This window comes from Antennarius striatus, chromosome 17, assembly GCF_040054535.1.
Source record: "Antennarius striatus isolate MH-2024 chromosome 17, ASM4005453v1, whole genome shotgun sequence".
NCBI lineage: Eukaryota > Metazoa > Chordata > Actinopteri > Lophiiformes > Antennariidae > Antennarius > Antennarius striatus.
This window is the reverse complement of record NC_090792.1, coordinates 14,014,736-14,042,490: the sequence shown is the minus strand read 5'-3', so window position 1 is coordinate 14,042,490 and position 27,755 is coordinate 14,014,736. Positions and strand designations below refer to the sequence as shown.

At 41.0% G+C, this 27,755-nt stretch overlaps 1 protein-coding gene across 2 annotated transcripts in view; it reads left to right on the top strand.

The window, feature by feature from the left end:
• The window catches only part of pacrg (PARK2 co-regulated), a 122,511-nt gene that overhangs the window by 37,349 nt on the left and 57,407 nt on the right, over nucleotides 1-27,755 (top strand). Inside the window, exon 3 of one of the 2 annotated variants that reach the window (XM_068338016.1) lies at nucleotides 26,330-26,405. In XM_068338016.1, the coding sequence (XP_068194117.1) occupies nucleotides 26,330-26,405 (76 nt within the window). Of the gene's footprint in view, nucleotides 1-26,233; nucleotides 26,406-27,755 lie in introns of both variants that reach the window. The other variant, XM_068338015.1, reaches the window with a different exon arrangement.

Here is a 27,755-nt window from a genome sequence, read left to right as displayed (position 1 = left end):
CAAAGACACCATGCAGCGTGCAGCTGTTCAGCATGATAAGCATGCAAACTCTGTTTTTCAAACTTCCAACTAACCATTTACCAAAACCAATTATTTTTCCAATCCAAAGGTGCACCTGATACCTCTCCCATCAGACTGTAGCAGGGACAGAGGAGTTCTAAGGAAGAGCGATGGGTGGTATGGGCAGAACTCCTCTGAATGTGGGGAATGACGAGCTGTGTTATTTGTAACCACAAATTGATGTTCTTTGTAGCCATGGTTTGGTGTAATCTGTGGGTTGGGAGAGGCAGACATCATGTCAGGCAAAGCAGCTGTCCTGCCTTTCTTCCTGAACTGTAGTAAAGGGCTTCCTTTCAAAGGAGCCAACTGCATTTCTATTCAGCTGGGCAGAATGGAGTCACTGTAGTTCTTATAAGACCTCAGATAAAACTGGACAGGTGGTAGAATGTCAGTTGAGCTTTCACACATCCTTTATCCTCCCATTGTCTAGAATCATTAATTGTTATATATGTATCTATGTATGTCTTTTTTGTGTAATTTTGTCAAGTTTACCTCAATTCAGGTGCTACTCTTTTTTAAATTATATTCTATTTTATATTGTGGTTGATTCTCTTAAAAAGAGAATGCGTTGAGTAAGTAGTTTTCAATTATTTGTGATGTCTTCAAGTATTTCATGAAACCCTTATTTACTTCATTCTAAATGAACACTAGATTTAATGGACTTGACTAAAAACAATTAGAGATAAAGAAAACCCATTATTTTAGATGTTTATCAATTCAAGTTACCATCACAGGGATAATTACGTAGTCAATACTGACATTTTTCAATTGTTCAGGTTTTCCTTGCTTAATGTCAGGGAATCTTAAGATTTTATGAACTAGTATAGAGTTATTAAAATGGAAAAGAAGATGAACCTACAGCACTTTTTGTGCCACACTGTCAGAGAATCACTGACAACTGAAATTCCATTGAAGAACAATGATTAGATGACTCGATAGAGTTGCAATGGATTGTTATAAATTCATATTGGTTCACAGATCCTGAGATCGTAACTCATGTTCACATTAGGACGGTCATGACGTGTGTTTATGAAATAAATGGCTACATGAGCAATGACAGGATACTTGCATACTAATATATGCTAGTTAAGATTGGAGCAATTTGAAGTAAGCCTCATATTACAAGGCTTTAAGGGTGGAGATGAGTTAGAGTGCATGGGGCCTGGAAGGGAATGCAATCCCCGCCATCACTGAAGTTATAATGATGCACTGTGTGTGCAACCCCTGAACAAGATTGATCAATAAGTCACTGCAATGAAGTGGCACATCGATTACACCAATGGCAGGGCATTTACAGGTTTAATCTGTATAATGAGTGTAACCTTTTACTTTCAGCCACCTGCTTTCAGCCTGGCATGGACCTTTCCAAGGCAGCAGTGACCAGTGAAGGGGTGGGGAGAAGAGAAGATGAATGTCTGTGCACATATATGTTGTTAGGGATGGGGGGGGGTATTGGGGTGGGAGAGTGTGGCTGATGATCAGAGAACATGCTCATAATGATGGAGAAAACGTGGGACTGGCAGAAGCGGAAAGACTAAAAGTAGACGAAGGAGAGGTGAACCGTTTATGTGATATCCAGGCCGCCTTTTCTATCGCAACTGTAGTGCAATGCAAAGGCAGCATCATCACCGTCATCAAGCATTCATATGCTGGAGAGAGACCACCAGTGATTAATGCGTGCCACGGGTAACTCAAATCATCTGTCTTTAGCATTTATAGCGTGTCCTCTGCCTCTCACTTTCACAATCCCTTCCTAGCATGAACAGCTTTCGTTGCTCCTTCCTTACATCCCGTTGTGGTGGATGCAGATTCCACTCTCAGAACCACATTGATAGATGTGACTCACAATAACTATTTTCACACAGTACTTTGTTCTTGCCTTAAAGTAATTGCAATACTCTCCCGTCAGTTATTTCCCATCCTGCTTACACATACTATATCTCAGACATCATTAATTTTTTTCTTCCTCTTCTGAAACATACACAAATACCAATTAACAAAGGATGAACTGCCAATTAACCTACATGCTTATCAGTGAGACACACACTTGGTAAAGACTGTGAAGCTGAATTTGCTTTTTAGAAACAGCTTGTTCACTTGTTACCAAGTGTCCACGTCAAGCCTTCTTTGCACGGCTGACTCGGCTGAAAATTCAGTCGCAGATGGGGTAGAGTAAAATTATGCTACACATCAAATGCTTGACGCAGTCCTTGCGATTGGAAACTGGTCATCTTTATGATAAGGGAGGTGGTCTGCAGAGCCTTTATTTGATGGGGTTTCTCCCACAGATTTAAGACCATAATGTTAATATTTTTCAATGGGGTCTCTTTGGGTTGTTTCAAACTGGATATTTTACACTCTTGCACATCCTCCCTATGTACAAGCTTGGTATATTTAGATGCATCATGTCTAGTTATAATGTTGTAGTATAATAAGGTAATGATTGATAAACCACAGTGTATAGCCCCACTATAATTCTAGTCTAGTATCAGTACAAAAGGTAATCCCTGTTAGTCGTCACCTATGACCCACTAGACATGTGTGGTAATGTGTGTTTTTCCAGAAACCCTTTTCTTTGTCTGTATTGCATCATTTTCTAATTATTTTCCTGTGTTTAGAACATTGCAGGTTTGTGAACCCCCAACAAAATAACAGCAACTGTGATTGTACATGCAGGACGAAAGGGCAAACAGCAGACCAGATGAAGCCTGTACTGTATTTTCACAAAATACAGACATTTAAATTTTTTGAACATAATTGTGTGAAGTTGTACTTTTTATTTCATTGATTGAAAAAAAAAAAAAAGCTTTAAAAAAATGCCCCTGGAATATTTGAGAAGTAGTCTGTCCCAAATGGGTTCAACAATATACAGTGATGAATTTTAACATGAACTGAATTATTTTAAATATATGTAAGTACTTTGAATTGAATTTAAAACCTTGTCTATTTTGACTTAGTTGGTTTTGTTTGGAATTGAATGAGGGTGTAAAAGTGCGACAAGATTACATATATTTGTTTTTGGACTAAAGCTATAAATTCATTTTTTAAACAAAACTATCATAAAAGCTACACATCTAACTGTACACTACTTTTGACTGTATGTATAAAACAATGAGCAAAAACGGAAATCACCAAGGAGCGATCCTGTAAATGATTAGCCTATAATATGAAATGCTGTCATCAGAGTCATAGATGGCTGCAGAAAATATCTCTGGGACACAAAGTGCAGTGAGCATGTTGTCAAGGGAATATTACTGCAGTGTTATGATGGGTTTTTAGTCTGTCATCTGTGCATCCCCAAGGGTAGGAGCCCCATTCACAACATTGACGCATGCAGGAATACTTTGACATATGTGCTGTAATGGACACACTGGCAAACACAACAAAGACATTGATGTGTGGGAACACAAAGTCACCGGCATACCCATGGATACTGTTTGCTACCTCAGCTTAATAGGTACTGCCAACATTTCATCTGAACTGTGCAGTAGTGATTCATATTAAATCAATCTGAGTTGAATTTTGGACTCTGTAACAGAAACAAGGAGGTTGGATTTTTCACTAGATGATAATGGTAGCAGCAGTTGTGCTCATACACTCTTGTTTTCCAGTATTCTACAATTACAGTTTGCCGATGTATAAAAATTCTGATACATAAAACCATAAAATACCTTATCTGCTGATAACTTGAAGAGCAATGGAAAATACAAAACTAACTAGGTATTGCCATAAGGTGCAATTTGGTGCAGTTCAGAAGTGAATGCTAAAAAAGTGCTGTACAGGCACACACACACACACACACACACACACACACACACACACACACACACACACACACACACACACACACACACACACAAACACACACATCATAGCCATCATCACGTTTAGAAAGTTGAGAGCCTGCGGTAGTCCTGGCCAAGTTATATGGTGCTTTGCCAGTCAATCTCTGCCCCACTCCCCCGTCCACACTTCCCTCCACTGCTCTCTTCCCCTCTCCTCATCTCTTTGACTCCCAAGGACAAGGAGACCCCTTGTACAATGGGACACCATTTATCACTGCAGGAACAATTACTGGAGACATTTCATTGTCAGAAAATTTCAAGCCAATTCTTACCACCATATCTCTCTCTCTCTCTCTCTCTCTCTCTCTCTCTCTCTCTCTCTCTCTCTCTCTCTCTCTCTCTCTCTCTCTCTCTCTCTCTCTCTCTCTCTCTCTCTCTCTCTCTCTCTCTCTCTGTCTCTCTCTCTCTCTCTTTCTCTTTCTCTTTCTCTCTCTCTCTCTCTCTCTCTCTCTCTCTCTCTCTCTTTATCTGCCCAATCCTGCTCTCTCCTTGTCTCCCTTTTTTGCCCTCCTGTGATCCCTTTTTTCTCCCTTCCTTTTCTCTGCCTCTTTGCATGACTTCCAATGAGCTCTATTGCAGGTCAGACTCTCATTAAGCCCAAACCCATTGCTATAGATAACAACACAGAGGTGGTGGAGCACTGTATTCTGTCTCATCTAAAGCCACTGACAGGCTTTCCTTCCTCTGTTTCTAACAATGGGTTCCTCTTTTGCCAAAGGAAATGCACAGAAAATTGCCTTTGATACGGTCTCTCCAGTCATGCGCTTTAATCAAGCCTTTCAGAATGGAGCAGTATGAAGACTAAGGACCAGTCGGTCGTCCGATCACTGTTTGATCTCACATGCAGTATGTTCATCATAAAGCACAAAAAAGCAGCTTAGAATGAAATTTCCATGACAAAAGTACCTATGAATGTCCTTTTTTTAATATTTCTTTTTTAAATATGTGATTCCATGTTTGCATAACAGAAACCTTTGGTTTAGCAAATGTTGTATACTCATTTGTGGCTCCGCGCTGAAGGCCTCTATCATTACAGAGAGGGAATGAACCACGAAGCTACAATCACCTTGCACCGAATTTGGCGCTGGACTGACTGACATCATCTTTTTTACAAATGTACATCATTCTCTTTTTGTCCAGCCTTTCTTTTTTAATATGCCACATTAATTTACAACCAATTTGTAGATATTTCATCGTCTACTTTTAGATTAACATTTTAGCACGATAGCAGATTCATCCCACGTGAAGTATCACCCCGGGTTTGAGTTACATCTGTGCAAAGTGGAAAAGGTCGCTGGGTGTCAAATCTGTTCTAATTTATGCACTGATATAATCACTGTTAAATGTTTTAATGACATTTGAAAAATGATTGGGTCTGTACAGAAGCAAAAAAGGGCAAACTACCTCTACCCCACCGAGTGCTGAGCTATACTTCAGTGGTATCAGCAGGTCAAGAAATAATGTACTGTATTTATGTGTATGTGTGTGTCACAAAGCTTTGTTTGAAAACAGATCAGATTATATCTAAAAAAATCTATTTGCTGTGGTTCACTCTTCTTAACTTAAACAGAGTGGACTGTGTGTGAAACAGTTTACTAATAGTGAGTAAAGTCAAATGCATATCCAGCCGTGAACTGACTGCGGTTGTCTGGAGAGAGTCACTTAGCTCTGTGAGCAGCTGGTTTCAGCAGCAGCCAGACACCCTTGGGAACTCTCAGATATTCCTATGGGTGTGTCTCTGTAATAACGAAGTACCAACATGGGTTTTAGAAGACCCGGCACATAGAAGGATTCATGGATGTGGCATTCCTGTACAAGCTGGTGCAGATAGAATGGACTGCCTGTCCTGGTGTTTACACTAAACACTTAAAAGAAAAATATATAATTGAGTACAGGCTGTCTGTTCTGCTTTCAGCAGTCAACACACAGAACTTTTACTGGAGTGGAAATGTCCAGTACTGTTCAGTGAAACTGTCTTAACCTTGAGGCAAATTTAATACTGAAGTTACCAGACGGTGGAGGCTTTGTTGCAGTCCTGTCGTCCTCATAGCTCTTTTAATTTCCATCTGAGCAACTGAATCCAAGAATAGACACAAACCACAGACAATGCATACAGAGTTTAATATCACTGAGAGGCCTAGAACAGTGATTTAGAGCCACTAAATTGATGATCCACCTAATCAACTTTGCATATTTGATGTGAAGCACTCTCCAGAGTGGGCTGGGCTTTCAAATGTAAATTTTGCCTGCAAACTTAAATCATTTAGTGCATTTTACTTGAAGTGTGTCTTTGACTACAGTAAATCACAAGGTTGATGCATCCATTAGCAAATTGGCTCTGCGGTAGATGGAAGAATAAAGAGAGAGAGAGGCAGAGGGAGAGAGTGCGGCAGCAGTCTTTTGTAATCAACAGTTACAGTTTCAGACCTGTGGTAGCTAGACACTGCGGCACATGGGCACCCATAAACCTCTGGCTGTATGCATTACAACAATAAGTTTATTGATTGGCTGGCCATGACAGCGACTGGAGGGTATTGGCTCCAAGTGATGCATGCCACAATCAGATTTGAAGGGCCTGGTCCTCACAGCCATCTCTGTGTGGCCATGAGACGCAGGCGACGGGTCTTTCAGTGTGTGTCCTTCATGCGTCGCAGTTTGGAGCTCACCCTCACCGTCTGTCTCTGCTCTTCATCGCTCTCCCCCCCCCCCCCCCCCCCTCTCTCTCTCTCTCTCTCTGTGTCTCTCTCTCTCACACACACACATACACACACACACACACACACACACACACACACACACACACACACACACACACACACACATATACACACACACTTTTCAAGATGCCGGCCTTGGCTTTTCTGTGTGGTTATATTTGAAGACTTATATTGTATTTGGATAAGTGCAGGCTTCAGTATGTCTAGCCTTTTCAGAAACATGTATTAGACGGAATGGCCCGGTCTTTGGTGAGCACAAAGGGAGAGACAAGAGGAGGAGAAATGGGGCCAATTAGAGGCCTGGAGCTAGCTCTGACTTCTGATATTGGTCAGGGCCAGTCTGTGTGTGTGTGTGTGTGTGTGTGTGTGTGTGTGTGTGTGTGTGTGTGTGTGTGTGTGTGTGTGTGTGTGTGTGTGTGTGTGTGTGTGTGTGTGTGTGTGTGTGTGTGTGTGTGTGTGTGTGTGTGTGTGTGTGTGTGTGTTCAGGTTCTGCACGAGAAGTGATGAGAGAAAAAGAAGGACTATGTAAGATGTCCATTATTTCTATTTTTGTGTCCAACATTCCCGGAAGCCGGATGAAATATGAATCACCAAAATGATGGCTCATTCCCGTTTTCACTGGAGATCAGGAATGAAAGAAAAAAGTGAATTCTGTGACCATTTGGTCTTGATAAAAGTGTTTTGTAGGTGCTGTAAAAGCATGCCATGTGAGGAAAATGAATCTGCAGGATGGCTTCTAAACTTCCTTTAGATTGAAATAACACAACTGCGAGCTTTTAATGCGACTTTCTGATGAAATGTATCCATGGCATAAACAGATGAGGTCAATTTATTAACCAGAGATGTTTGTATTATTGTTTTTAGGAGACTCACAGTATTGCTACACAAAGTCAAACTGTAGTATCTTCAAAAAATATCAAACTGAGAAACCGTTCTTTTTGCTTTTCTGTCTGTAATTGTAAGGAACAAAACTTAAATTGAAATCCTAGTACCTCAGGAAATTACATCAGTACAACATGACACTGACAGATTAAAGTGAAGTTACTGCAGTTTTGATCGGTGTAAAAAAGGTGAATTCAAGACAAACAACAAACACTGAAAAAAGGGTCTCCCTCAGCAGAATCTCACAACAATTAACCAGAAAAGAGCTAGGACACATGTGGGAACACTCTCAGGCAAACAAACATGACTGCAAATAAATAAGAAAGAGCCATGGATTCTGTAGCAGATGCAACAAACACTATTAGGTTACAGAAATGAAATAACTGCCACTTAAACAGCAGCATACAATATCTATGAGCAGACAGCACAGAGATAAACAGTATAAAAACACAGACTCCACAAACGCACATCTTATTGGACAGATAATTGGTTTAACACACCAGCACCGAGTAATGCATGGCTCAAAGTATCATCCTTAATGAGTAAATGAGTAAAAATATTAAATACTGTAACTGTTCCTCTGGCTGATGAAATAATATTTTGGGAAAGCCCAGCTTTTACCCTTGAGGCACTTCCTGTGTCTTTTTTCTCTCAACAAAGTTGACCTCAAGTGGGCTTCAAGCGTTTTACTTCTTCATCATTTAAATCTGCATTATTTGTATTATTTTCAGTGTTTCCATCTTAAATAACCTCTTCCAAACACACCGATAGTTGTAAAGTCTATAACTATTTCCTAAACTAGGTCACTCCTGAATGTACAGGAGATTAAAAGAGAAAACCGTATAGAAATCATACTGTGGGCCTTTTTCACACTATGGTATGTGGTAAAATTGGACAGCCCAGCTCTACATTCTGTGTGATCAAAGTTTAGAGATCAAAAAACTCAACTGGCAGCAGAGTTACCTACCCTCAGGCTTCAGGAAATGTTACTCAAACCTTGCTATTACTCATCTGTGATGCAGGTAAATCTCCAAGCGATCAGTGAAGGGTTGTTAAACAGGATGACCAGCAGTAACTGTCATTTCTAAATAAGCTTCTTTACGTTTGTGGGCTGTTGCAGCTTCCCGTTCATTTGTTCGCCCATCATCCTTGAATTCACACGCTATATATCTTTACAGCCTTAAATGTAAAGTATAAAAAAAACCCCACCACATTCCTGCTAATTAACAGGACAGTAAACACAACGGTTCCCATTAACTGTGACGGCTGCTGCATATTTCCTTAGGCAGTTTCTGACTGGTAGATAGGGGCTCTAGGCACTGCACAATATGTTAATCAGCCCCTTGTATAGCAAGCCCTTCATCTTCCTTCACTGTCTTCAAAGTCAGATAGGAGACCCTCTTCCCTGCCGTGCTAAGGCCGCAGCCTATCTCCATCTGTAGGTAGTTTAATCTACCCTCAGTATGAGTTTTGCCATATTACAGGTGCGCTTTCCAGCCAATTACAATCCCTTTCCAGTGGTGGGCTCATCAGGCTTGTGTCACAAAGGAAAAATGCTCATGTCCTCTTGACCTTTTGATTGTCCTGCTGTATCAAGTTCCAAGGCGAAAGAGAAGCAGTAAGTGGGCTTATCAGGCTTTTGGTGACAAACTCATCATTGTAAACTGAAGAGGAACCAGTGTAGCTATCCTTACAATCTGTGTTAAAGGCTTTATGTGGTGTGGAACCTCTTTATTTCAGAGGAGAGCGTATGACAGTAATCCGACCTGCAAATAATAGAACACCATGTCATAAATCCTCTCAGAAAACTAAGGCAGTTAGACTCATATTTGCTCATTCTGTCACGGCATGCACTGTTTGCTGCTCAGAGGGGCTTGTCTCCCTTCTTTGGCTTCTTTTTGTAATAAGACTGGAACTAATAAAACAGTCAAACCCACACACACAACAGACACCCACCCGGTTTCAGCTTTAGCTCAGGACCTAAACGAAGCCTGCCCCTTACAAAGCTTCAGTCAGGAGTGTTATGGTGTAACCGTCCAATTTTGTCCTTGTATTACTAAATAGAGAGCAAAAGAAACCAAGAATAATGAATGTCGAATACACCATGATTTAATGAACTCTAGACTGAGGGCACGGGAGAATAGAAATTTAGCAGAAAAAAAGAATAGCAGTTAATAAAGTGCCATGACTAAGTATATGTGCTTTGTTATTGTTTGGCCAGTCGCAAAATTAATTTTCTACCTTTGGGCGGTGAGAACAGCAGTAGGCGATGTGTGTGCCCGTCTGCTGGTCTGAGACAGGCGGTAGTTAGACATGCCAATCTGTTGACCTCTTTCAGTCTGCCAGCCTGCACAGATCTTCAGGGCTCCCTGCTAGCCCCCTGTGGTAATGCAGCTCTGTGGCAGAAGAGCTCATTAAAACAGGGCTAAATTAACACGTACAAATGCTAGCCTGTCTCTCCTGTTTTACTCCCTTCTTCCGGTACCTCAGTGCACACACAAACGCCACGCCATCACTCCTCCTCCCTTCCCTTTCCTCGTCACCCTATATTTCACTGAAGCTGCCTCCTGCAGGAGCATGTGTTTACCTTAAGGGCTTTTATCGCAATTACGTTCCTGTACTCTCTTTCTCTCCCTGCCTGTTTTGTTTTCCATTTATGTTTGTTTAATTGGCGTTCAGTGTGCTGTAATTCTATTAATTCCTGAAAAGGTCAGGGTCATAGGTGATTGGCTTCGGGCCAAATGGCTTGTAAAGCCCATAACACTAAAACCTTTCTATACATATGGAGAGATAATTAAATGGGGCAACGCTGCAACCTTTAAGGGAGACAATTAAAACAGCAAAACCCAGTAGTACTAATAAGAGATCTGGATTTTAATCAGTTTTGCAGCATAGTTGGAATATAAAGCTCCTCTTTCTAAGCGTGGACCCGAAATAAATTTTTATTAATGTGCTGGGGGCTCAGAAGCAACTGGACTCTTGGTGTCAATTCCAAGCCCAAAGAAACTGGTGAGTTTATGTTGGACAGAACATCCAATGTGTAAATCCAGATAAACAAAACATATAGAAAAATAAACCGAGGATTTCTGAACCTACCATTACCTTTGTGGAATCAAAGAGTTAAACATCATCTTGAATACTTTAATATTTATACTTCTAATTTCCAGGCTTTTTTTGGGGGGGTGGGGGTGTTAAGGGTGTTAAAACTATTTTAAAATCATCCAATTTGCACCAATAATGTGTAGGTACCCCATAACTAATACCATGAAGGTGTTCAGGATACCCCATCCCAGCATTATTCTACTGTTTAAAAGTCACATATTCAGCCAAAGTTGCATCATGTTCTAGTTTTTTTGCCTTTATGTGAAACCAAATGAATTTTCAGGCTCTGCCACCTCTCTTTTCCCTCCATCATCCACCTCTCTGCGGATGGTGCTGATTATGGTTAATTATGTTGATGAATGTTAGAGCTGAGGGTGCTCCATCAGCATTTCATAATCTGTCTTGTCTCTTTGCTGTTCATCACGACGAAGCGGAGACCGTGCAAAGAGAGTGCCAACATTGTTGCTGCTTAGAACTCATACATGTCGGACTTCTATTCTCACTCGAACTGGCAAACAGTCAAGTCTCTCTTTTGAACAGTAAAAGGAACCTACGTAACCATTAGATGTGATGCAAGTGGCAATGAATTTTACTGGAGCATGCTGGGCAATGGCTTACAGTTCAGACAAGAGCTAACAAAAGCTTAATGTGACAGCTTTTGTCAATTTATTTGAGCTTTATATAGTAAAACACCGAATGTAATTGAGCTTAATATCTATATTAAGGAAGATTACTTATTTTTAGCAATAGTTGTGAATGTTTCTTTTGTTGTTCGTTTTACTGTAAGTTAAGTGGCATAGAGTGAGGGGGTTACTGTTGACTTGTTAGTTGTGTGATGTTACCATGGAGTGAAAACACTGTGTAATAAGGCCATTTTCATTTAAAACACAACTGTTAATTCTGAATAATTTTTCTCTTAGAATCTCATTTTGTGCTTACAAAAACATATATTGCTAAATTATGGGAAATTGACATGTATGCCATGTTACATTTCAGAGACGAAGTGGTCTTCCGCTGACATAGCTCTTGAATGTGCACTTTAATATTCAAGCAGGGATTATGCCCCATTCCCAACCCGCCTCTCCTTTAATTGGCTTAGATGAATATCTAGAGCGCTTAAGCCATGCAGTCAAGAGAGTGCTGTTATTGAATTTACATGAATGCCATGGATACTAATTGTGTGTCATAAACAACCTTTAAATCACAGCCCTGTATATGATGGATACTTTATACACTGTGTAGTGTTTATTTAAAGAAAGAGAGGGCAAGAAAGAAGCAGTTGGTGTGAGAAAATTGCCTGAAATTCAATATGCTGTGCAATTATCATGTGTAATAGCCTGTAAAATCCTAATATCTATTCAGCCACTTGGAAAGGCGCAAGAAATGGCCTGACCACTTAGCCCACTTTCTCTGGCCCCTTCCTGCCTATGACAGACGGCCCTGTCTGGAGAGCAGAAAGAAATAATATAAGCCATATTTCATTCTAAGGTACCTCCGTGTATCCTCATTCTTTATGTTTAACGGACTTTCCCCCATTTCCTTATCCTTCCGATTCGTACAGAACCATTTTGATGATTACTTGCATTGAATCAACGAGGGTATAGAACTTTATCCTGGTGCCAAAATACACTTTGTGGCCGTTCTTTTGTTTTGTCCCTCTGCAGTCTGCGGAAGGACTTGAACTGTGAACTGTTGTTCTTCATTTTGACATTGTTACAGAGATATCAGTACATGTTTACCTAAACTGTACAATATATACAATAAGCTTTAGACGACAATAGTCTAACGAATATAAAACACTCATTACAGATGTAAGTTTACAGTGAAATCGGATCAATATGCTTAATATCATACAGAGAAAAGCAATAAAGTGGAATGCAAACAGGAAGAAATAGTAGTTGACAGTACTTTTAGAAAATGCCCAAATTAAATTACAGGACTATATTGTGGCTTAACCTTATAAAGCTGATCATAATGGGAAGTTGAAAGAATCTAACATTTAATGATACGCGCCCTACAACCTGCTCAGCATTCTGTCACAAATGACCGGCGCTGCAGTGATAAGACATCCTCCACTGGGATAAGTCAGTTGGCATGTCCTTAATGCCTCCAGCAAAGGGGGTATATAGAGTTACCCTTGTTCATCCATCAGTCCATCCATCTGTTAACCCACATGTTTATAGCAGGTTTGAAATAAAATACAATTTATCCACATCTCCTTGATGCCCAGCTAACATTTTTGACATGCTTTATAGGCCTCTCACAGAGGATTAGAATACTCCAGTTTATTTTCACATTGTTGGGCACATTTTGAATCTAAGACATTGAGTCTCCCCAGTTTTGCTGTTGAGAACTTATTAGAAGGAAATGGATATCATGGCCTTCCTGCTTGATGTGACATCCCACATAAATGACCTCACAAGTACAACACAGAAACACCTTGATGTGATTTGGTAGTAGCTCTAGGCAGGTTCTCGGTCTCTACACATAGAATTTATTCATTTCAAACACGTGGCACTGGATGGCTATGCATGTGAATGAACATGTGTGTGACTTGTGCTATTTAATTTTTTAAGAAGTTTACGTTTCGAATGAAGGCATTGTTGGGTTCAGTTCTACCTAAAATAGCAATTTATTTAATTTCCCTTGAGCATTCTATGCTTTTATGACGTGAAAGAGATATATGTCTAATGCAAATGGAGAGAGATGAAGGGTTCATTAAAGGTTTTTATATAATATCACTTATCTTTCGACTTTATTTTTAATTTTAAAGGTTAAAGCCAATGAGTTGATATATTTAGTGTTTATTTTCAGAGGGAAGTTCTTCCATTTTAAAGCTCAGTTCACCTTAAAGAATACTCTCTTCAGTTCTCCTTTGAGGATGTTATAGGGGGGAGGGTTTGGACTGAATATATTGTCTTTACAATGCAAAATTAGAGATGAACAGGTTTTTTTGTATTGTTTATTTTATTAAGAAAAATGTGAAATGTTGATTTCCTGGACCTCGACTATCCCACTACATGACTGAGAGTCATATGCAGCATTTAATTTTCTCCACACTTGCTACTACTGTACTTCTTCAACCTTATTCCCTGAGAAAAATTTCCATATGAGTGTTTGATGATGACTAGCGCTGTTTACCTTTCTCAAATCACTCTTGCTAGTGCAATGCAAGGACTGAAGAATATGCTGCTTCGTCATTTGCTGCCCTCCTCGCCCACCACCTTTACCAACATGTTTTTTCTAATGTGTCATATCTGAGAAAAAAGAGCATTTGCCACCCCTGCTGGTAGATTTTTCCCATTCCATGGCACCCTTACAATCTGACTTAACTCAATGTGGGTCAGAGAGACTTGAAGATACATGGTTTATATTGCCTTTTGTAATTACATCTGCTTCACTGAACTGTTTCTGCTCCCCTAACTCTCTCCTTTTTCCAAACGGTAACTGGATCTGTTGGTGTGCATGCATTTGTGTGTGTGTGTGTGTGTGTGTGTGTGTGCGCGCGTGCGTGCGTGCGTGTGTGTGTGGATAATCCTTATGCACCATCGTTGTGCAAAAGCTATTTTTCTTACATCCAGAAAAACGGTAAATGGAGGAAAGGCCTTTTGTCCTCCCAATACATATATCATCCTTGCCATCTAATGTAATGCCACCCACCACCTGCTGTAATGGATCCCCTACCACAGCACTGTATTCTTCAAGTAATTTGCCTTTATAATAGAAATAGGAATATTTAACAATTTCAGAACATTACTGAAGTGTGGTGAAGAAAATAAAGTTTTCATGAAAGTTTTTAGTGACCAAATAAATTCTTCAGTTTTACATGAGTGAAGGAAATAGTCATTAATAACCCAGAATGACTGTAAGGTCAAGTTCTGCTGCTATCTCTGCAATCAGCAGACCTCTGCTTTGATTCTTGTGGCAATTTTTTGCTTTAAAAACCCTCTAAGCACTGTCAAGTGAAACACTTCACAGATGTTCAGAATTAGTTCCAACACTTGACCAAATCTCTGATGTAAAACAGAATAATGGTCGAAGCTGAAAATATATAGTAAATTATCAGGATGGGATTCATTGCTGTAAAGCAGGTTGGATATTACGATATTATCCCGTAGTTCATATAACCATCCTTTGGATTCAGGCTTTTTCTCAGTCCTTGAGGCCTTGAGTAAAAGTGTTAAACAACACAACCCCTAGGAAAAACTTAGGTGAATGAATACGTGTTGCGTGAATGAATACGTGCATAAACCTTTGCATATAAAGGTTTATGCACGTGCTTGCACCACATGCATGTGGAACATTTTTACTGTCCCTCACCGAAATAGAGAAGAGATGTAGCGAGATGGGCTTTCCTCTGACTGTGAGGGTGAATGGAGGGACACAGCAAAAATAGACAGCTTATGCTTTGCTGTCATTATTTTTGTTAAATATTTTGTATTGTTTTCTACCTGTTGTCATGTTTTCTTATCTTACCTTTTACTCACCCTTCCTCCTCCCTTATCTGCTGGTGTCCTCTCCGTTCAATTGGCGCCGGTAGCTCCAGAGTCCAGGCCCTCTTTGATCTGCAGTCCAGAACACAGGATAAGAGTTATCCACCGGCAACAACAAGAACATCCCATTAGGAGCTGGACATATCCTTGACAGACACTCTTTGCCGCTGCTGCTGCTACAACTTGGCCTTGAAATCACACTGCCTACTGATACTGCTGATTCTCTCTGCTTCTCCACAGTTCAGGGTGGGCATTACCGGTTCAGCATGCTCCACACACAATCTCAGGCATGGGCTCACTTGTAGAATTTAAAATGTTGAAAATACTTTCTCCCAGGTTTATTTTTAGCTCATCACATAGGTTTCATCCTGTTACTGCTACTGGAATTCTTGCTGATTGCTTCAGATGAATAGAGTAAGCAAAGTCCAGTGTAACCTCGAAAATTTGCTCACTTGAAGGTATCGAAAACACATCAATCCTTAGTTTCAGCCAGTTTTACACCACTGAAAAAAATAGGTCTGAATATATTATTGATATGTATTATTGTCATTTGAAATTTCATGCCATTGCTAGGATACTGTAATTGTGGACAAAGTCAAATTTGCCAATCACATTGCATTTTATTTAAATCCAATAAATCATGTTGCACAACGTAATTTGTGGAAAACACTCATGTGTATACAGTATGTGTGTGCTTTAAGTGTAGGATTGTTTTAAGCTGCCTTGTTATCTTAAACAGACAGTACATTTGTCTTGGTCTTGATTTTAGCTTCATGCACAAAATCAAACTCATTCATCAAATGCTCATATAAACTGAGTATATTTGTTTTAACAATTGTGTGGATTTACAGTGCCTTGTGAAGCCAAGGAGAAGAGTTTATTTTAAAAAAAGTACTGGCAGTCATGGTATTTACCTGCTGATGAAGCGTTATGATGTTCCCTCATCTTTCCTCTGCATCTGAACTTGTTCACACAAGCATTCAGAGCTATATCTATATCTATATCTATATCTATATCTATATCTATATCTATATCTATATCTATATCTATATCTATATCTATATCTATATCTTTATCTATATATCAACTCACGTGTACAGTATATAGGAATTAATGCTTGCATACACACATATTCTCCTTGCTTTCTGTTTCCGTCACAAACAACCAGTGATGGATCGGCCCTTTCCATTTTAAACAGGGAGAAAACACATGCCCCCGGGGACCCTTGTGTGTAGAAGTACTTTGAAGTGTCCACATTTAATTCTTCTGTATGATAAATGAGAGGAGAGCTGCAGTTGTAGCCTGTGAGGAAAAAGCTCAGCTCGCTCGACAAGGGGAGCGGTAAAAAATGTAGTGATAGCTGATAAGCTGACTCTGTCTCTTGCTCTTGTTTGTTGTTCTGCTCCCTGCAGACCCCCACAGCCAGATAACAAATCCATCCTATCAATCAAACCCATCAATGGCTGGCTACAGATTAGGGAGTGTGATTTTTGGCCTGATTGGATGGAAAATGTTGATTTACACCTCCGTTTCTCTCTGACTTGATTACACACTGCCTGTGTGCTGTCAAGCTTGTCTACGGAGCTGTAATCACTGGAAGCTAAGAGCAGAAGCTGTGGCTTCTAAATAGGCAAGACACATGGGCAATCACACCGGTAGCGGTAGCTGAAAAGCTCTTACTTTGTGACCCTGAGTAGGTCATTGGAAATACCTCTATCTCACAATGTCAGAGCATATGTGCATGCAAACTGCACATAAGCCAGAACATGTACAGATATGGACACACTACATTAAGATAAGCCCACCGGTTCCAAACCCTTTGTCTCAACTCTTATTATGTTCAACGCCCCATCGCTTCCCCCCTCCTCATGCTTCCCTCTACTGTCCTGGCCTACTTCCATCACAGTGGCAGAGGGTCCCATGCTGGAGTACCTACACACACACACACACACACACACACACACACACACACACACACACACACACACACACACACACACACACACACACACACACACATTCCTAATTTTAAATTTATTCAGCTGTTTCACCTTTAAAAGTGGAGCAAGTTCCAGACAGTCTATTCCTCAGCCACCTCAGCTTCATCTGCCACGACATCATGGCAACCACAGAGGTCCACCCGGTGCTCAAATTTACACTTTAAGTGCAGTGGTTAACATAGTGGCCATTGCTCATGGTATGTGAATGGAAATTGCATAAAAAATACTAGACAAAAGTTCATTCATTTACCCTGTGTTCTGTCATGCCTACGTTCAATTTACAGGTATTGAATGTATTGCATGTATTTTGGTGGTGGAAATAACCTGGAGAGAACCCACACAGATTCGAAGAGAACTCCACACAGAAAAGACCCAGGTCTTCAAGGGGGCAGTTCAAAAGCAGAATCCCCATGCAAACGAAAAAGTAAGTTGAGGGCCGAGAAGCACTGCTACGCCGAAATGAAGTTCAATACAGGTAGTGATACATCCACAAGGCAAAGCCCATATAATAAATCCACACAGCACAGGAATAAAAACAAATGAATGAACACAACCCACAAGAAAATGGACCTACAAAGAAAATCCAGCAGCAGACGTGGGGAAAAATCCAGTTACCAACTTGACAGCCTTACAGTGGGCACGAGGAATCACTGACAGTAATACACGAGGAGGACCAGACAATATGGGCCAGTTGGAAAATGTCAGAAGGTTACGCAGGAGTGAAAATCAAGATAAAACAAAACAATAACAAAAACTGGTTATGAAATAAAAAACACAAACTACTCAAACACAAAACGCAGGGTCATGCCACCATGACTCGCTGTGATTGATTTCGCAGCAGTGTTAGCCTCTGCGTCACCCAACCACCCATAGGCTGAAGTTGATCACAGATATTGATACCAGATATTGACAATTATAATATAATAATAGATAATATTATGCTAGCAAGTTTGTTTATTCATTCGTTCACTCATTTTCTGCCCCTTTATCCGCCGTAGCGGGTCACGGGGAGCTGGAACCTATCTCAGCTGGGATAGGGCGTGAGGCGAGGGACACTCCGGGCACGATGCCAGTGCACCGCGGAGCCACACACAAAGACAGACAACCATGCACACACACTCACTCCTAGGCGCAATTTAGGACCGGCCAATCAACCTGAAGTGCATGCTTTTGGAGGTGAGAGGAAGCCGGAGAACCCAGAGAGAACCCACACAGACACGGGGAGAGCATGCAAACTCCGCACAGAGCAGGACTCGAACCTGGAACTGCCATGTTATGAGGTGACTGTGCTACCCACAGTGCCACCGTGCCGCCCCAAGTTTTTGTTTTTTTTCCTCGACATGTTAATATGACAGACTTCACTCCTTTATCACATTTACAACATCAACAAAAATATCCGAAAAAAAAGGCTGACGGGTAGAAGCCAATAGGCTTGTGAAGTTCCTGTCCCCCAGAATCAACAGACATCTTTCATTACAATATGTTGTCAACCAATTCAGACATTAAATGTTTTCAACCAGTTCATACATTGAAATTTGACAGATGTTCATACTCTTGTCCACTCCAGATATTAGCCTTTGTCCCAGATATAACCTAGAGCATAACCATGTTTACATTCTTCCTAGGATCAACAAGGTTTGTTAACATCATATACAGTCAAAAAGTTTAAAATACTTGTGAAAACCGTAACGACAGAGGACATCCTGCATCTTTCTTCACTCTTTTTTATGCAGGAAACAAGCATGTACCATTCCCATTTTACCTCACCTGGTGGTAATGATGCTTTCTTCTTTTATTAATAGCAGTTACAAACATTCTGTGGGTATTCTCCTGTTAGCTTCTGGCGTTATGACTGCTTTACTGCCTGGCACAGCTGAAAACAAGGGGAAAATGACAATAGGGTTATGTATACAATTTATTTTTCAGAATATAATGAATATTTTACTCCTCCAAAATCAAGGCCCATCTCTACTGTTTGTAGAAAAGTAATTTTCATGGGCTCTCAGCAAGGAGAGAAGAACAGGTAGAATTCATTCTTTGTTGATTATGTAAAGGAGGAAAGTGCGGAAACACAAACTTTGTGTTGACTTTGATAACGACAGTGAAGGGAGGTGGAGTACATGTCTTGATTTTGAAGTTTGAGACACGTTAAGGACTCTTAAAATGTCTTGCTAACATTCACTCACATTTTTTTTCTTTTTCTGTACACTGAAGCAAGATATTTCAATCTTTATTTGAAAAAAATGTTTTATTTTGTTATGAAAACCCATACAAATTGCAACAAACAGAGAGTCCAAGACAGGAAAACATGATTATTAATCACTAACAAAACCCAGTTGTATGAAACAGCAAGTTCAATGTTGACAGTATTATAACATATCACAATAGTTGGTCCCTTGTAATACAACACAGGTCATCTCGATACACAACCATAGTTTCAATTACTCTTACAGCTCTTGACATTCTAGTCTTGCCAGCTGGCGCGACTGTGAAAGATAAAATTCTTTTCATGTAATTGTGTGATTTTACAGTGTGTGTGTGTGTGTGTGTGTGTGTGTGTGTGTGTGTGTGTGTGTGTGTGTGTGTGTGTGTGTGTGTGTGTGTGTGTGTTTGTGTGTGTGTGTGTGTGTGTGTGTGTGTCTGTGTCTGTGTCTGTGTGTGTGTGTGCATAGAAGTGGCAGGTTTACGTAACATCCCTAACTCTCTGTGTCCTGCTTTTGAACTATATTAGAAGCTCTAAAAATGGTCTCATCCAGCTTGTGTTGGGTATCATTCCAATTGACACCATGCGCTCTGCTAGTAATGCTTTGAATTGTGCAAACCTGCATGCTTGTTAGATGGAAACAGCTGTCAGGGGAGATAGCAAGAGTGACTCAATCTTCATTCCCTCACTTATCGTTTGCCTATTCCAGTCTTGGTCTTGTTATTTTGACCTTAAAGAAAGTCAGAATATCTTTTTCTCAATATGTTTGCCTCTTATTCGCTCATGCATGTGGCGACTGAGCATTGACAATGCTGTGGCTGGATTTGTACAGTGCACATATGGCACAGTCAGAAACTTGGACGGGATTAGGATGTAGAAATTATTCTATATTCTTTGTGCTTCATGCTCATGACCATTTCTGAGAGGATTTTTTCTAAGCAGAAATTTTAATTTATGTTCAAGAGGTGCATCAAATCTTGCGTCTATCAAGTCGTTTTTTTGCTTACTTTTTAATGGTTTTGGTGCCATTGTCTTAATTAATGAGGCAACATAAAAATATGCTGAAAACAACTGGAGGAACTCAACTCTTATTTACAGGCAGATTTCCATTTTCTACTACAACTTGTAGTGAGGTGAGTGATCTTCTCATCCCCTACAGACTCTTTGAGGTAATACAAAAGGAATACAACCAAGGGATATTCTCCAATTGGTGGACTTTATGTAATTAATTCTTAAATCACAGGACAGCAGTCTGAGTGTCAGAAGCAATACTAAAGTCTGTCTGGAACAAGAACATTGCCATGCCCTGCAGGTACAGATATTCCACAAAATATCACAGCTTGCTGTCGATTGTTCATTGTTCGTATTTCAGCACGAAGATTTAGTTTGAGAGACCAACACTGTTCCTTAGAACAACAGCGTTCTTGGTTATTCTGTGAAGTCAGGACTGCACTGATGACTGATAGGAATTCTGATGCGGTATGCATTGTTATTTTTAGTGTTTGTTGGTTCCTGCCTTCTGCACCTTTTAAAGTACCTTTTTGTTCAAAACTCACCGAGTGTTAATAGTTATTAGATGCATGACACTCTCTCTACATGCTATCGTAAGTAATTTCTGCCTTCTACATTCATTATGCACATTTTCAGAACTGCAGAACTAATCAATGATTGTTTGGCCATGGTGACTGTGCAATGAATGACTCATAGCATGACTGGCACCAATGGGAAGGCTGTTTCCCCCTCAAAAGCAGAACTGACAGCAGCTCATTTGCCAGCTTGTCTAAATACAGAAACCTGTACTTGTGTTAGCAGAAACCAGGTCAAGTCATTACAGCATCATCAATTAAAATTCAAAGCGATGCATGCCGGCTGTTTGGTGCGTGGTCGATGAGCTTTTAGTGAGAAAAAGAAGATTGTACCGCAGGATGGTTTGAAAGAAGCGAGAAAGTAAAAAGTCATGTGTGCATGAGTTAAGATTGAAGAGCAGGAATGAATTGTTTCATTTACTAGCTTTAATTACAAAGAGCCTTATTTTGGTTGCCAACTTTAACAAAGGGCACAGTTAGGGTTAAACTGAAATGTTGAGTTGGTGTAATTTGTGGCTGTTAAAGATCAGTGGTAGGGGTTGGTGGTTCGATCCCCAGCCCTGCAGCTTATATATCAGTGTTTCCTTGTATAAAATATTAAACTCCAATTTCATACCAAATGCTGTTCCATTGAACACGTCATGTTAAACGGCAGAGAACACATGACCGCCACCATTTATTTAAACTACTGCAACCTGTGGGTTGTGCAGTGGTGCAGTGGGTAGCACTTTTGCCTCACAGCAAGAAGGTTCCGGGTTTAATCACTTTCTTTGTATGTTCTCCCCGTGTTCTCTCTGGGTTCTCCGGCTTCCTCCCACCTACAAAATACAAACAGTTTAGGTGAACTGAACACTCCACATTAACCATGTCAATGTGCGAGGGAATGGGTGTTTTTTCTTTCATGTGGCCCTGCGATGCACTGGCAACATGTCCGGGGTGTACCCCTTGAACCTATCCCCAGCTGGGATGAACTCCAACAACACCTGTGACTGCAAAACAGAAAAACACCTGAAAGCGACTACGGTCATCTTGTCTTGAAGAAAGTGGATGGATGGATATGGCATCCTTTTCTTTTACTCAGTGAGAGATGAAGTAGGTTAAGTAATGCCAGCCTTTGTCTATCTGCACACATGATGTCTTGGAAAGTTGTCAAAGGAATGATGATGGGATTGGTGACGTACTATACATACTCTATCTTGAAAGTATAAGGAAGAAGTTTAGATTTCTTTTTACACAACAGATGGGAGAACAAGCACACACAGCCACACAAAATCACATCCTCTCCACCCGTCAGGGCCTTCTGATACTGCTGTTTAATGAACAGAGGCTCTCCTCATCTCGTCTGCTGTGTCTGCTGGTGCAGCGCTGACCAGAGGAGACATGCAGGTCTGTGTCCCAGGGCTAATTGCTGTTACTTGGCCAATAGTCTTTCCGTGCTACACTCTCATTGACTCCCCAGACTCCAGGGGGAGGTGGGGAGGTGTTTGGGGGGATTCCCATAGGCACAGAGAGACAAACAAACCTGGGCGGGCAATCGATAACGGATGCATGAGTTACCGCTCGCCATAGACACTGATTAAGATTCCTTGGGAAGGTGTCTGTGTGCATGCACGTGTGCACTACGTAACAACGAGACCGTGTGACAGTGTTTGCTTATTGTTCCCGATTTAAAGCGCTAACTGGAATCTCAGACCAGTCCCTGTGTGCTTGTTTATGTGATTTTGATTAAGAGCGTCTTGGAGTTCAGAGGCATCCTCACAAAGCATCACATTAATGCTCCCAGGTAATTATTCCCACCTCAGCTCCTGTCTGCGCTTCATAACAGAAGAGGTGCGATGGGGTTTTGCACAAATGTGAAACTTTGTAGTCGTAGCAACCGAGATAGTCGGCTGACAGACTTAAATATGACTGTGCACTTTTATGAGTTTCTTCTTTTAGTTTTTTGCATTGTTGTATAAAATGCTTAACAACATGTAATACACTGCCCGGCCAAAAAAAAAGTCACCGTTTGGGTTTCAATAAGCAAATTGCAGTGTTATGATCAGGGGTTACTTCGGTTGGTCAAGTCTGGGCTCAGCAATATTATTCAGCAAAAAAATTAAGTCAGCTGAGTATCTGAATGTACTGAATGACCAGGCAATCCCTAGTCAATCCCTGATGCTGTATCTGCCTGATACAGCATCGGGAACATTTCCAAAAGCCACTGTCTATGAACTTGAGTTTTGAGTTTGAGTTTTGAACTTTTGAGTTTGAGTTTTGAACTTGAGTTTGAGTTTTGAACTGCCAGGCAGGAGGCCTCGAAGAACACCAAAGAGGAGGTTTATGGATGTAGTGAAAGAGGACATGAAGGTAGCTGGTGTGAGAGAAGAGGATGCAGAAGACAGGGTTAGATGGAGGCAACTGATTCGCTGTGGCAACCCCTGAAGGAAATAGCCGAAAGGAAAAGAAGAAGACTGTCTATGAACTTGAGTTTGCCTTCATTTGAGAGTTGACCCATGCAAAGAGGAAACCATATTCAAACCAGATCCAGAAACATGGCCTCCTTCACTGGAAACCATAGATGTCCTCCTGGCCAAAGGAGAGAAGAACAATCTGGCGTGTTATCAGAAGATAGTTTATAAAAGCCAGTATCCGTGATGGTCTGGGGACTTTTGTCATTTTATATTTTTTTCAGTTACACATTACTCATTTGGCAGCACAGTGGCGCAGTGGTTAGCGCTGTCGCCTCACAACACGGTGGACCCGGGTTCGAGTCCCGCTCTGTGCGGAGTTCGCATGCTCTCCCCGTGTCTGCGTGGGTTCTGTCAGGGTTCTCCGGCTTCCTCCCACCTCCAAAAGCATGCGCTTCAGGTTGATTGGCCGGTCCCAAATTGCCCGTAGGAGTGAGTGTGTGTGTGAGTGGTTGTACGTCTTTGTGTGTGGCTCCGCGGTGCACTGGCGTCGTGCCCGGAGTGTCCCCCGCCTCACGCCCCATGCCACTGGGATAGGCTCCAGCTCCCCGTGACCCGCTGCGGCGGATATAACGGTGGTAATATGAAAATGACTGACTGACATTACTCATTTTGCACAGCATATCGACTGTCTTCGGAAGAGAGGCTGAACTTCTACAATTAGAAGAGCAACATTCTCACATTTTTCCTGAATTACAATCCGTATTTTAGACACTTGGCTATTTTATATTTACTCAGTAAAGATCCAATGAAACTTCCTTTCGGCTTGTCCTGTTAGGGTTTCCACTGTGCATCATCCTTTTTCCATTGTACAGTAGTTGGATGCTATTTTGTTTGGCAAAGTTTTTATACTGGATGCCCTTCCTGCCGCAACCTATTGCATTTATTGGTTTGGGACTGGCCTACAGTTGATGTTGACTTGTGCCCCCTATAGGGCTGCAGACAGGAGCCCTATGGGATTGGGATTGAACCCAACCACAGATGTGAAGCATGCACTCTCCCCAGAAAGTAAAGAACCACTGAGTATTTACAAAATGTTTATTCTGGGCACTTGATCTAAGGAAATTCAAGTCAAAATATTTTCCCTCAAATTGTTCAAAATTGAAGGTTTAAAATGGTCTAGAATCATCTTAAATACTTCACTTTTTTGCAGTGGAAAACTTCTAAAAAAGCATCAACTAGCATTGTGTGTCTGCTGTCACTGGCTAGTCAGCAATGCCGCACATTAGTGTCACCTCACCTCTTCCTCACCCTCTTACCCCTCTTTTCCTTCCGTTCTCCATCTCAGGCCTGTGTTTGCTTTTGTTCTCTTCTTCAGCCTGACTCACAATGATGATCTCGACCAAGTGCAGGGAAAGGTCAAGGTTGGCCAGCAAATTGCCTCAAAGCAATCAACCACGTCTGTCAGTTCTAACAGTGTGAGCTTTCTGTCTCTGTCGCCATCTTTCCATCCATCCGTTGCTCCATCTGTCCATTTATTTCTCTCGTTATCTGTCTCTGCGTCCACCTGGTGGGAAGGATGTGCGTTGAGGAGGATTGGCAATGGAAGAGGTGATGGGATTCTTGGCTCTGGGGACACAAAGATACCGAACACGGCTACCTGGATGTCATTTTAGTTTAGACCGCTGAGCTAGCATGATGTTTAAGTCTATGTATTCATGCAGGTGTGTATGGGGAGAGTGTGGGCTGTTTGCCTCTGCAACAAAAAGATTTACCTTTCATTACATGAAGAAGAGAATCACTTATACAGCCTTTCATTCCTCGCTCAATGGTGATGCCATTGTGCTTCAATGGCATCACAGACGCAAAAGACATGACTTGAATGCATCAAACGGTGTTCATGCAAACAGATGACAACAGACAGCTCATATAAGCTGTTGGAAGACGAATGTCTTCATAACGGCCTTAATTGTGTGAACATTTGTGCACATCTTTCTGTACGTCCTTGTAAAGGGTATAAAAAGGTGATGATATTTTGGACCACAAGTTAACACCTGGCCCTGTGTCACAGTTTCCTGAACAGCTGTCCCTTGCTATTGTGCATGAGTGTTGGTGAGTTAGTGTGATTATGAATGTGTTTACTGCAAGGGTTATAAATGGCTGCAAGAGGGAGCCTTAGCCTAAGAAATTGCTCAAAGCCAAGGACAAACAAAAGTGAAGGGCAAAGAATGAGAAGCAGCTTTATGGCAGGAGCTGATTTCCACAAGAACACCAGGAATTCTGTATATATAATTCTATAATCTGTCTGTCTGTCTGTCTGTCTGTCTGTCTGTCTGTCTGTCTGTCTGTCTGTCTGTCTGTCTGTCTGTCTGTCTGTCTGTCTGTCTGTCTGTCTGTCTGTCTGTCTGTCTGTCTGTCTGTCTGTCTGTCTGTCTGTCTGTCTGTCTGTCTGTCTATCTATCAGAATGTGGAAAACACGTCATACTGTATTTCTATAGTAGTTTAAACTTCTTTTCCTTTCGGCTTTTCCCTTCAGGGGTCGCCACAGCGAATCAATTGCCTCCATCTAATCTTGTATACACACACACACACACACGAATGCATGCAAACACACACACACACACACCCACGCACGCACACACACACACACACACACACACACACACACACACACAGAGTATATATATATATATATATATATATATATATATATATGTATGTATATTGGAATGCACTTTTATAAGGTGCATGCACAGGTCATGGTGTGAATCTAAGTGAGTAGAGTGGGCTTTAGTAGGTATGGAGAGATTCTCCGCCGGTAAACAAAGCAGAATGTTCCAATAAATGCCCTTGAGCAAAGGACAGAAACTCTAACCTCTCCCTCCCTTTGTGGGCTTCTTTGGATAGAAAGCAGTTAATAATGTCTGTAATATAAATGTAAATTTTTGTCCTCAGGTGGAGATTGAGAAGCTAGACTACTATCACTACCTACCTCTGTTCTTTGATGGGTTATGTGAAACCGCTCATCCGTATGACTTCTTCGCCCGTCAGGGAATCCACGACTTGCTGGATCACGGAGGCTCCAAGATCCTGCCCGTCATTCCACAGCTCATCATCCCTATCACGAGTAAGTGTGGGTGGAAGTCTATGCTCACCCGTCACACATCACACACAAACGGCGTCTTCCCCAGGTGACCCCCGTGTGTTGCTGATGTCATTTTCCTTCATTACTTTTGTCGGGCAGCAATAGCAAAATGTTATTATCTCACAAGTTAATTGTGTTTATGAAATTAAAATATGTAAGTCTTTATGTTCTTATTGTGTGGATCATTATCTGTGCAATTTGCAGGAATTTAAATACAACTATTCAATCAACGGCAGCAAACTGGTCCTAGTTGTCCTACTTATTAACATGCATTTTAAAAACCTTCATGCAAATTGAAATTTTTATGTGTGATTGACATTCAAGGAATCTTCTCAGTGGGAAATGACTTTCAACAATAAAAATTATATAAATATAAATAAATATTATTTAATTACTTCAAAATCAGAATCATAAAACACACAGGCGGTCTTATAAAAAACATCCTTTGTTTTAATGCCTCTCAATTAAATCTATCTTGAAAATAGATGAAAAGAACTCCTTTATCAGATATTACGAGTAAACAAAAAAATCATTATAACCTTCATCTATATTTGTAATTTTTTTTTACAGTTTCAAAGTGGACCCCCCCCCCAAACACACACACACACACACACACACTCACTCACAGTGTTACAGCTGCGTTGAAGTTTAACCAAAATAGAACAACATACTTTACCAGCAATAGACTCACCTGCCTTACATACTCCTGCTGCAACAAATTCTAACATTACCATCCAACCAATCGTGTGAGAAGTCCTAATTTGGCTTCAGAGTAATCCTGTTCCTAAAATTACATTAACCCTCGGGGCGAAGCGTCCTTGTTTTTGTACTTGCTGTAAGAAAGTGGCTCTAAATAAAAACATGACTGATAATCTGCCATGTGGTGACACACTACAGTTAAACATGCCACCATCTCCTTACCTTTTCCTTAGGGAAATACACACACACACACATACACAGATAAGTGGAAGTGGACATACAAGTCGTGTCTCTAAAGGAGTTGTCAAAGACTTCATAAATAGACATCGGAATTCACAGTAGAGGGAACAGAAACGGTTTCCTGTGTGCAAAACAGGAGGAGGATTACAGCACAAGAAAGTCAGAGAGATGCAGAATTTGACTTTGTTGAAACATTAACACATACACACACACACACACACACACACACACACACATACACACACTGTCTTTTGTTAGGCGCCACTGCTAAGTAGAGTGTCAGCTTCAAAGTAGGAGCCTTTAAGTGGTGCCTAGTGAGCCTCGGATAGTGTTCATGTCATGGGCAGTTGGTTGTGCACGTGTGTGTGTGTGTGTGTGTGTGTGTGTGTGTGT